General features: G+C 42.0%; 1 protein-coding gene across 6 annotated transcripts in view; it reads right to left on the bottom strand.

Moving 5' to 3' along the window:
• The window catches only part of LOC139685644 (NAD kinase-like), a 243241-nt gene that overhangs the window by 49450 nt on the left and 181319 nt on the right, over positions 1-12472 (bottom strand). For all 6 annotated transcript variants that reach the window (XM_071582598.1, XM_071582595.1, XM_071582596.1 and 3 more), the window contains 2 exons: positions 7795-7878; positions 6022-6151 (listed from right to left, as the gene is read on the bottom strand). In XM_071582598.1, the coding sequence (XP_071438699.1) occupies positions 6022-6151; positions 7795-7878 (214 nt within the window). The remainder of the gene's footprint in view (positions 1-6021; positions 6152-7794; positions 7879-12472) is intronic.

Raw genomic sequence — 12472 nt, 5'->3', positions numbered from 1 at the left:
CATTGCCGATCAATATGCTTTGCATCCATTTTTCCTACCTCCTTATGATTTCTCCCAACTATCCTCTCACACAATACACAGCACTTTCTCATATTTTTTTCCTTTCTGTCCAGTTCATCTTTTCAATACTTCTCCACGCTCACATTTCAAAAGCCTCCAATCCACTCCCTTCACCTCGCTTCAACGACCATGTTTCCGCGCCGCCCAAAACTACGCCCCACATTAAAGTTTTGGCGAGCCTTTTCTTAACATCCTTACTGAACGGTCCTGTCATCAACTCTCCCTCCCTCTAATCATTGAAAAACCACACTCATTATTGTAGCAACCACATTAACCTGCACAAAACATTTTTCATTGGGAAGATTCGTTTCCTGGATTATGATATCGTGAAACGGCGAAACGCTCCAATCATTATAAATAATTGTTAATACGTAATAGTACGACTGCAATTTTTCAATGAATATTCAAAATTTCCACGGGGTGAAGCCTGACATACAACAGTTTCCTCTCAATGATTATGGAGCTTAAAGGACACGATTTTACGACACTGTTCCCACGGCTTGGTCATTGCTCAAGGACATAGTCGGATATTTAAAATTAGCCTGAACATAAATGTACAGGCTTCAATGCGTCAACAACGTTCTAATCTTTAACACCACTTAAGAAATAGCATTAATATAATTGTATGAAGTCATATATTATTTAACAGGTGCTAGCCTAACAATAGTAGATTCTGTCACTCGATTAGCAACTTCACGAAGCAAGATTTTTAAAATAAGATGCCGACGTGACCATATGTAAGGTCGCAGCGCCGGCAACGGAAGGTACCTTGGCGTACGACGGCGAAGTCACTCGGCAAGGTGGAGCTAAACACAGGCGGGAAAATCGAATGGAGAACCATGTCAAATCAATATCTGGATGATTGTATTATTTATCAGGATACATCGATTGGTTTAAACGGGGGAGCCAATTCTCCCATTGACTCTGAAATCGAAGAAATGCAAAATTAAGTATCTCTTTGTCGAAGTTCAACTTCCGCCTGGCCAAGTTGACACGCCATCGCTCAAAGAATACGAGTTTCTCGGTCCAAGAAAGCTGACGTACCCCACTGTGACCATCATACGAATACGTAAAACTAAGGCAGAAGCTAAAATTATCTCAAAAGTCTCACTGATTTTACAAATTAGTTGCGTAAAGATTAGTATCTGCAGCTTGCTGAAACAGGAACTAGTACACTTTTAATGAGTCCTCATCTTAAATGGCCCATATCATCATAGAAACCGATTAAAATCGATTTGCAGGTATGATGTGGATTGGAACGCCCGGAAACCCAGAAAAAATCCGGCCATGACTAATAAGTCGAAAATTTAAAACCTGAAGATAGGAGCGGTGTCTTCAAACTAGCGCGGGACAATTCGCAACTCTTGTTATAAACCCGCTCATAGCATGACGTAACTTCAAAGTTATGGAGATACATATATTTTTTAACTTATTTCAAATAAGCTCGAGAGCATCCTCGGCAGTCTCATCTAAATTCATCAACACACAGAGAAAAGGACTGTGTATATTGCCTAACGAAACGGGCACTATTTTGTTTGGCAATATGGCGTATTAGGCGTAATGAACGACGGAAAAGCGTCACACGATAATTTGAAAGTCTGCCAAGGGAAATATCTGAGTCACCAAGATAATACACGAATTAATCTACTGGGAGGAAATAAATCGCATGAGTGGAAGGCTCACAGAGAGAGAATAATTCCAGCCCCGGTTTGCGCTGGTTGGAAAATTGACGACAAGTCAAGGGAAAGTGAATGCTGAATAAACCGATGCAGGAAATCCCTTCTCATTCAAAAATCTTTCGATCCAAAGAGTAGAAATCGCTGCGTCTGAAAATATTAACTGGCCGAAAATAATATGTTACCTTCGCTTGATAAAATAGCTAATTAATAATGGCTCACCCAACACCCCCTAACGTATATCCTAGTATCGGCCTGAAGGGTTTAATTATAGATGAACATCTTACCACCGGCAATGTCATGAAATCCACATAATATATCTATTCACATCTGACAAGCGGTGGCAAGCAACGCAACAATCCACGCAATTAAGTTCACATCCGGGGTGCACACTCACGTGATCCGTATTGTTTGGGAAAGGTTTCCCGAAATACGTAGATAGATTCCAAAGATTTTCACTTATTAGCGTGCTCACACCCACTATGAACTGGGGGATTACAAGAATGTCTTCGGCGCTGAAGATACAAGTCTAACAATGAGTGTACATCACGCTAAGAACAGCACCAATAACTATCTTCCTACTCTTTAGAGAATCATGTCACGAGTGTCTAACGTCAACATTTCCGCTTACTCTTACTCCTACTTCCACTCCGAAATTGAGAGCACGCCTCGGTAGCTTAACTGGCTAAAGTCAAATTTTCCAACGCCATTTTTGATTTAGGGGACTCGCACTCGATTATGATTGAGAGCATAAGTCATTCACGTACTCTTCATGCCATTAGTAACACCCACCCTGGAGTTTTTTGATAGCCAAGTGGCACTTTCTGATTGCTAGCAGCGATTTAAACGAATCTACATCAAATCTAGTTTACGCAATACACCGCAAAGCGCCACAAGTGCGAGTGACGTGCGGTGTAAGGACAGTGGGAGTACATGCACAAGTATCAGACCATTCATTTGAATATATATTAGCTAATGTACAAAAACACTCGTACATGCCCACAAATAGATGGTCAATCAATAATTGTTGCTCGATTAAATCAACAAAATTTGTTCATTTCATTTTTACGGGAGCCTGGTTCCCATTTTGCTATGATTGCGTATCGCGTGTGTCCGCTGCATTCTGTCTTATCAAGGGGTCAAATACTACTGCAATCATTTTCATGCGAGGGATCAATATTCTAGATGAGGTTCGATTTCAATTAAATAGTTTTTCTTTTAAAATTTCCCCCGTGTTCTGCGTCTGTTTAAATGCCACATTTATTTTAATTTTCCACGAGCAACTAAATCAGCCGTGTCCGGTGTGAGACGTGGTGGCACAGCATTTAATAACTGTGTGTCCAATGCTCTTGTTCATTTACAGGTATGCAGCATAAGAAGCGATTCTCAACGTCTAGGCGACACCATCATGATAACTTCTTGGCTATCTGTCCAAATATTTTCTCTGAGAAGTTTGCTTGCTGAAGATTCCCAAAAGTAGAAAAGCGCGTTGTATATTCCACCCATAACGGCTCCACTATAGAAGTAATGCGCATTCAATGGGAAAAAAATAGATTTATTGATCGTACTTGTACAAATGCTTAAAATTCTTCAAAATACTCTCCCCCCGCATCAATACACTTGCGGAGATGTGTATGCCACGCGTGGAAGGCACCCTGAAACTCATCGACGGGAATGTCTCTCAGGAACGTTGTAACATTTTTTTGGACGTTTTCCACGGTCTCCCAATGCTTTTCTTTCAGCTCTCTCTTCAGCCAGGGAGACAAAAAAAGTCGCATGGAGCCAAATCGTGACTCAAAGGGGACTGGGGGACCTCCTGGTACTCCAGGCAAGGAAATTAGTCAAGATGAAGGACGTGTGGCTGGGGGCAATTGGCGAGTGGCTGGTCGCTCCATCGCACCGCGTTACAAAGTAAAAAAACACACTTCACGCGGAAGCACGTCATTCCGCTCATACTGCCCGGAGCACCCTGGCGACCGGCTACGCTAGAAGGGCAGACCCCCCACAACATTTCCCGACTGGTTTTACCACGCTGCCATGGATAGTCGAGTCACAATACAATCATGCGCATTCCTCTAATATTCGACGATGTAAAAAATTGCACGGTACAAAATGTGTTTATAGTTATACTGCCATCGTTATATTAGCTCTAGACATTCACTTCAAAATCAGCGTCGCATTGGCTCAGGTAGAGAATAATGGGGATAACCATAAATCATCCATTATATTGTCCAAGAATAATACCCAGAGCAGGTTGATACGTAATGTCCAAACTTAAAAGCATCACATGTCACTTCGTGAGAATGATGGACAAAAAAAAATTTGGAATTTTCCACCCAGATAGGTGGCGCAAAGCTTTTCACTACGCTGTGGCAAATCATCTGCGATGCCTTTGCCTGTATATACAGAGGTGGGTAGAGTTAATTACAGTTGCAAGAAACTACAGGAACTTATTCTCCCAACAATGGGTTTGAAATTTGACGTGCCAAAGATAAAAGTGGGGCATAGTGTACATTGACCACACCGGAAGACCAACAGTAACGATGACAGCAATGTTAAAGCAATCGGAATGTAACTACTGTGGTCATCCCCATCAACGTCTTCGCAGAGGGGAGTTATGTGAGCTAGCTTCCAATTGCGAGGTAATTCACTCAATTTGGCAGAAGATTCAAGCATACTCAATGGGCGGGACTATGCAGTATTACGAACGGATTTATTTAGCATCAAATTCCCGTATAATCTTAGAAAATTACATTGTTAAATATAAAATGATTTTACTCCGCAATTATTACATACCCTGCCGTAACAAGCACGGCTTTGGGAAGAGCAGACCACGCGAAACATAAAACGAGTCTTTTATACGTTAAAACCTCAAATCTGAGGAAGAGAATGTCCAAGCGGGTACCGTATCTTTGGTTTTCAAAAACGTCTTCCACAAGATCCCTCACAAGAAACTGATTCACTAACTGAGATACTATTGTACCAACGGGAACGTGACTTCCCGGATTAGGGACTTCTAATCTAACCGTAAACAAATTTAGTCGTTGGCGTAATTAGTTCATTAGAGGGAGACGTAACCTCGGGAGTGCCGCAGGGTGTGTCATTGGGCCTCTCCTCTTCTTGATATACATTAACGACCCAAGCCGCCTTTTTTGTAGCAGTCTAAGTTTTTTGTAGACGACACAATGATTTCGAGAGAAATAAGAACACGCGCTGATTGCGTGCTACTCTCATGAATACTTACGGATTGTAAAATGTTCAGAAAAAAATCCGCCAGATTCAAAAAAAGATTGCAATGAGCAGACAGTAAGACTGACTGTTGGATTCGTAGATTCTTGAAAACAACAGAAAAGACATACTTTCAGAAATGTGCAGGACACCTGGGTTTTATTGTGACACAGGAGAAAAATATTATGGCCGTAAGTTATACTGGTATATTTGACCACGTGACAGTCAGGGTTGATTACTACTCCTTCCCATATTCGATACTGAGTCATAATAATATAGAGCCCAAGCACCTGAAAAAATTAACTTAATAACTAACATTCAATGAATTAGTCAAACGCAATAATTACTGCATGATTTGTATTTGCACGTGAATGTGCACTATTATTTTAATCCATTAGCTAGTATACATATATTCAAACGAAAGAAGGAACTAATATAAACTTAAGTATCTGTTCGAGGACGACCACAGCAGTAATTTTACGCCGGAGATATTGCACAATGCGGAGAAAGTAGGAAAATGGACTCCGAGCGGATGAAATCGCCATCCATGGCGACCAAAAATGTGCACCGTCTAAAGGCTTTGGTTTTAAAAAACCTATCACCCTCATTGTCCAAAAGTTAACTCCAGTACCTGCACTCTCCCCCCTCTCCGCTCTCACTTACGCCTTTACCTCCCCGTTAGGCCCCGCTAAGAACAATCCTCTCTCTCCCTTTCCCCGCGGACCCAACGCTTAAGCACTTGGAGTGCAGATGAGGGAACCCAAGCCACTCTCTCCTCTTCAAGATCTGCACTCCTTTCCCACCTTTTCTCCTCCCCTTCTCCCTCCCAAGGGTTATATAAACGGCGATTTCCAATAACTGTGCACCGCATGAATATGCTACAACGCAGCGATACACACAGTGTAATTAAAACGTACAAAATACAACAATACTTTTTATCATGAAGATCAAAACTTATTCTTGGGACACTCCAATCAACATAATCATAATGTATGCAGATGATAACGAAGCCAAACTGTGGGAGAAATACGTAGTTAGACCTGGCATTTGTACCCACCTCTATAAGCCACTTCACCAGCTGGACGAAAGGCTGAAGAACGGAGGCATCCCTCACCTTCTTGATGACCAACACGGTGAGCGGGGGCTTGTACCACGTGAGCCGCTGGCTGGCTGGGTCTTGGATAGTCCTGCACAGGGAAAATATCCGCGAAAGGACGAAACGAAGTCAGAATAGGGACAACGTGATACCCTGTCTTTAAAACTCGCCCGGCATATTATGCATTCAAAGAAAAATAGATTTTAACAACGAGAGGATAGATTAATCACTTAGTAATTTGTAACAACTAATCAAAACTGTTAGTTCCCATTAAACGCGAAGTATTCCCTCAGGCAGGGGCACATTTGCAGGGAGCTCAAGACGCGAAATTGGTTGCAGAGAGAGCATTATGTGATAATTAAGGTTGAAAAACTCCACTCCACCTGAAAACGTTTTATTAGAAGGCTCTCTAGACGATGGATCCTGCAATTCGGCAAACGAATTACACTATCACACAGTGAAGCCATTCGGTCGGGAATCAAATTCCAATTCTCGCGTGCCAACCACGCGGGGCAAGGCGCTGACCAAAAAGGGGGCGCTTCTGCCAAGAAGACTATTTAATACATTAATAAATGAGGCGAGCAATTATTTTAATTCTTTTATAATGGATTTCCATTCCGGAATGCCCGGAAGTGGAGTCATTTGGAGAGGACAGGAGTTTATCAGGTGTGCATTTTTGAGCCAATTAACGGAGAGATTTTAAGTGAAGCCAATTCAGGCTCTTGGCATTCACACTGGCAGGTTTAATTCGTTTTCCATGCCACAAACTCTAATTTCAATATTTGAGCCCAGCATTTCGGGAGAAGAAGGGAGGACATATTATTAAGCCTCGCAAACGAGAAAATGAGTCCACCGTGATATTTTTCTTTCAGACTAGATACTTATTAAGTTGTCGACGCGAAACAGTTTGTCCGTTTCAGTAAAATTAAGTTTCCATTGAGCAACAAAGGCGGTCCACAGAGGCAAGAGGCGTCACTGGGAAAACTACAAGAATATTTTGTCTAAACCTATAGTTTTTAAACATTTAGAGCGATGACTAATTAATATTGTTATTTGCAGACTTCATAGGTTTCAAAATACAGAGTGCGGGCATTGCATTTATAGATTACGGAGAGTCGTTGCATTTTGAATTGAAAATCGGCGACCATTTTAGTTTGAGATTACATCTGTAAGCGGGATGGGGGGTAAATATAACGTTACCTATATAAGAACCTCGTGCAACTGAAGTTGACGCTTATCCAAGGCGGTGACACAACCAGGTAACTGCAATACATCACGGCATATTCGGTCAAAATCTTTTGGCTGGCAAATAATACTAATGACTACTGTTTAATAATGATCAACAAACGCTAAGTTTTATCCAGCATAATCACGGCACTCTTATTCCCCTTAATGTTTTCGGACACGAAGTTGGCAGACGTGACTAGTTTAGTGTAAGTCTAGGGAAAATCTGGCATGAACGGACCGACGTAGATTTAATTCCAGATTCATGCGGAAGCGTTGACTATTACTGCGAAGGAGGCGAAAGCATTTGCCAAACACATATAATGAATCACCTTTCGCAATTCCATCATCTCATTTGGATCACTTGCGTTAGGGGGGATCACGAGGACGAGTCATGGTTTTGCCCCACGTGACGGCGTGCACATGTCCGTGCGGGACCAAGAGCACACACGCGACGGATTGGAATGGGTCACGTTCAACTCCCGTGCACAAAATCGTACATATACTTACATCACCATGGCCGAGTTCTTCATGATACGCCCGCATGGTCCAAACTGCTGTATCGGGCTTGGCGCGTTGAGTGATCTTGTTCGCCTGGAAAGTAGAGAAGAGAGGCCTTGAGAATAGAACATCCACGCGGTCGGTTGCATTGGCGGAGCTCTCTCCGGCGCGTGAAATGCGCACGCGCTACGCTTCACAACGCACGCGGACACCGAGAAACATTCCAATATGTCCACATCAATAAATAATTCCAACCTAATGCGGAGGACAACGATCGCAAAATCATGCGAGCAGACTCGTGGCCATGGAAAGCATCAACACGAAAGAGTAGTCGTAGGGGGAGGTGAATCGTAGCTGTGGTCATTTTCGCTCCAGCTGAAGAACGGGCAAACATGGCCCCGGGTCGGATTTTTAAGGGGAAACATGACGACGACGTCTTAACGTAACGTCGGATTAATCCAACACCGAGCACTGAGAGAGAACGATACGCCAAGGGATGGATATGAGACAACAATAATCGGAGTTGGGCCGAAGAACGCATCGTTCAATGGGCCGGCGTAATTTCAAACAAAAGAAGTTAGAGAGCGGGAAAATATTTTAAATATTCAGAGAGTACCCAAATGTGATACGCCGACGTTTCGACTGCGCGATATGAGGATTTACTATACACACAGACACCATCTTGATATTTTTACATTGACTAGGTTGATAAGGATCGTGAGTTACATGAAACAAAAACACCGAGAGTTTTAATACACTCACGCAGTCCTCGATATGAAGACGTGAACGATTTAACGAGGCGGCGAGTACGAGACTACTTCCTCCGGACGATACTTCCTCGTACAAAACACTGAAAGATATGAATTTCTAAGATTTATTTATCATTTCTAAGAGTCTTGAGGCAGTCATCAGGGCGTCGAGAATTGGAAGGCATTTCATATTATTATTGCGTGGTTTTACAAACCACGTTTACAATGCACCGGCTTTAAAACCGAAATGCTTCGGGTTCGAATCCCCCTTTGGATATGGATGCGGTATCTTTCCTAGGGTTGTTTGTTTAGCAATCTTAGGGACACGGATTGAAATCGATCATTATGCTACGTTAGATAGATAGATAGTAGTCTTTATTTTGGGGCGAGATTGAGACTATGGAGTCTCTTCTACCACCTAACCCCTCGTCATGAATTTACAAGATTAAACTCAGAGATATATTTCACGAAGTATACATAAATAGCAATGAAATTAATGCATACCGTTTCTTAGGGCTAACATGCAGCAACACAATACATTAGTTGCCTAGTTTAATTAATAACCATGACACAATATATACAACATACACACATACTATACATACACAAACCAATACGTGGAAACAATACTTGTAAAACAATATTCCTGGTTATATTTACACATGCCAATAAGAAGTATGATGCTCCTGCGAAGTAAATAGGAAGAATCTCGAAGTCTGTTTACAGCTAGATTTTTACTCGTTGGTTTTCTGTGAAATTAGTGATTTATGAAATGCGCGCTTGAATGATGCGAGAGATGGCGTATTAGTTATAACGGATGACAGCTCATTCCACTGACGACATGCTGCGACAGCAAATTACATGTTTTATTAAGCTGTTCTGTGATGAGGGTTAACGAGTTTGAGATTTCCTCCGATATTTAATTTATGTATTCTATAAAGGCTATTGAATTCAATGGCAAAATACTGAGGGGTTTTATAATTTAGTATTTGATAGAGTAAGGACGGCATGTGAAGTTTCCTGCGAGACTCTAAAAATAGCCAGTTTAGTATGTTAAAATATCTTGTAATTTGATCTGAAATTTTTGCAGATCAAATTACTGAATATTTAAACGCCAATAAAACAGACAGATCGTTTGAAAGTTCTAGACCTTGACAGTTCTGCAAGTTTTAAAAACTTGTGAAGACCATGAAAAATTTCCATCAATAAGGAGGCCTAGATTCGTAACAGCATTCTTAAATGGAATGAGTGTACCTTGAAGATACAAGTTGAGTGGTTGGAATACAGCGATCGATTTTAGCAGTTTAGGATGTCCAATTACTATAGCTTGCGTTTTATGTGAATTTAGGCTAATGAAGGCTAATTTAGGCTAGGCTAGGCTAATGCATCCTCCATCTTGTTATTTCATTGAGGGCAGCATTAATTTGTTTAATAGCGAGAGGAAGTTTATTCACTGTGGTACTTAAATATATCTGGAGGACGTCTGCATCCAGGTGATATTTTGAGTATTGAAGAGATGGAGAAATGTCATTAATGAACAACGATAATAGTAATGGCCCCAAGACTGAGCCCTCTGGAACACCGCACAATATATATGAAGCCATGAAGAGTAAGTGTCACCAGCCGCCACTCTTTGTCGGCGACCTTATTCTGCCACCTGAGATCGCAGTCAGCCGATGACGGCATCTCGGAGTACCTCGTGGAGACGACCACAAAACATGTAGTAGCTTGACCATTCAGTCGTGTTTCCGTGCAACCGAGTCGTAGAACTCTGTGGACAGATTTCAGATATCGCACAACGCAGGTTTTCACTAATTGTTTGGGGATCGAGTTGGTGCGGAGGCGAACGTACAGGCTTCCCAACCAGAGGGTATGGGTTCGAATCCCGGCGGCGGCGGTCGTTTTTCAGTGGTATCCCGATCCATACTTGAGGTACTTTGTGGAGGGCACTTGAGTGAGTACGCGGTCCGTTGGATGGGACGTTAAGCTGCGGACCCCTTGGCGCCTTTCGTAAAGAGTAGGCTAATGCCGACGCCGAGTTTCCCTCCACCCTTCATCCTTTCCTGTCTATCCCTAATGGTGCAAATGACCTTAGCAGTCGGTCGCCTCCCCAAAACACTGCTGTAATAACGAGATGACCCTAGAGAGGGGATGAGGGTACGCATGCATGTATACACCGATACTGACACCCGAAACCAAGGACGCAAAATAAGATCAGAACGCGGAATTAAGACCAGTTTCGACTTTTAGAGTAACTATATATACTTAACTGTCGATAGAAGACACATATTACCACTTTACCTACGATCGCCTTTTCACTCGCAAACCTTTTTCGCTGTGCATAAACAACAATACTGACACCATTTAAAATAAATCTTTGAGAAAAATTAAAGTCCTCATAGCGTTAAACAGGCGCATACTCGTGCGTTTCCTACCACGCTTTGCAAACGTTCCACCCTCAGTCTCCAACATTCCATCTTAAGGGTCAGTTTGTATTACAAGAATATCAAATGAGTTTACGCTACGTGAAAGACTCGTCGTCAAAATATGGTCTAGGTCAATGGACGTTCACTACGTTTACCTCGAAGGTGATGAGTCAGGTAAACTCGAATCAAGTTTCGACTAGAAGCCATAAATCCCTCGAGAGCCGCCCGAGGAAGACCTTGACCACCACGTCGAACGGTGTGGATTGCCTTCTCTTGATGCATGCTCACGATGTCAAGTGCGGTGTCACTCCCGTTTCCGGCGGTTGCCGCGGGGCAGGCCTGCAATCGGAAGAGCCATGGAACTCGTCCCTTCACTGACTGAGACGCGCTTCTCCAAAACGATGGCGAGATGCTCCCACGCCACGACGATCCGATTCCACGAAAAATATTAATCAATCCAGGCTCGGCTCTTGATGGGGTGACAAATCACACTTTGGCATATTATGCACGATTTTGGATTGGCCAATGAGAGAATTGGACAGAACCTGCCCACCGTCGCCCATAAGTGCAAATAGACATGAGAGTTAATGCGCCTCACCTGCAACACAATAGCCATCCTGCTTAACTTAAACGTATCACCAGTGAAATATATCCACAAAATAAACATCATTATATTTTCTGTTATATAAGGCGCAGGGTCATAGAGGACGCTCCCTTACACATTGAATTTTGGAGATATATTTTATGTATAGCACATAAAAAAGTCTTCACGCTCTTAACTTCCCAAGCAAATGAATTGGTAATTATTAGTAAAATTAGAACTCTCCTCCAAACAATTGAGACCAGGTAAATCAAAACAATTGACCATTTACTAGGACGTCTGCCTCAACAACACAAGGGACGCAAAAGTGAAAGAGGACGACGCGGTGTCTCCTTAAATAGCAAAGCAGTGTCGAGTGCAAGTCCTAAGAGGAGACGAAATCAACGGGTTCAAACAGTGGCGCTAGCGAAAAAGCATTGTATTTCTAGAACGATTGTGAAGAGCTCAAAGTATTCGAATGAATACTTGAACTCTTGAATCACAGAAAGTCAAGACTGAGGTGCTTTCTCCCTTAATCCATGCATAACAATATTGCCAATTTTATTATAATACTTAAAACTAACCTTAACCATTACCTCTCTTTTCAATATCCTTACAGCCACCTCGCGAAGTGCAAGCAGATGCAAATAGAATTCTCGGTACGACTTTAATGTAAGCAAAAAACGATTTAAGCATACCTTTTATTTTTTCTAATTATCTGCGCTGAAATTCAATGTATTGCTATCAGTGCCTGGGTAAATATCTATAAGCATGGTTTTTTTATCAGTATTGAATTTTTAACGGCTATTTCAGGACTTTTAATTGCTTTTTGGACGCTCTTACTAATGAACTAAGAAGGCAAGAAAATACTTTTTGTTTTCAAACAAATTAAATGAAACTGCCAAAACAACGAATTCCACTGAGGAACAAGT

This window comes from Hetaerina americana, unplaced genomic scaffold (assembly GCF_022747635.1).
Source record: "Hetaerina americana unplaced genomic scaffold, ioHetAmer1.1.p SCAF_12, whole genome shotgun sequence".
In the NCBI taxonomy this organism is placed as follows: Eukaryota; Metazoa; Arthropoda; class Insecta; order Odonata; family Calopterygidae; genus Hetaerina; species Hetaerina americana.
Note: the sequence above shows the minus strand (reverse complement) of the source record. Positions and strands in the feature narration are given on the sequence as shown.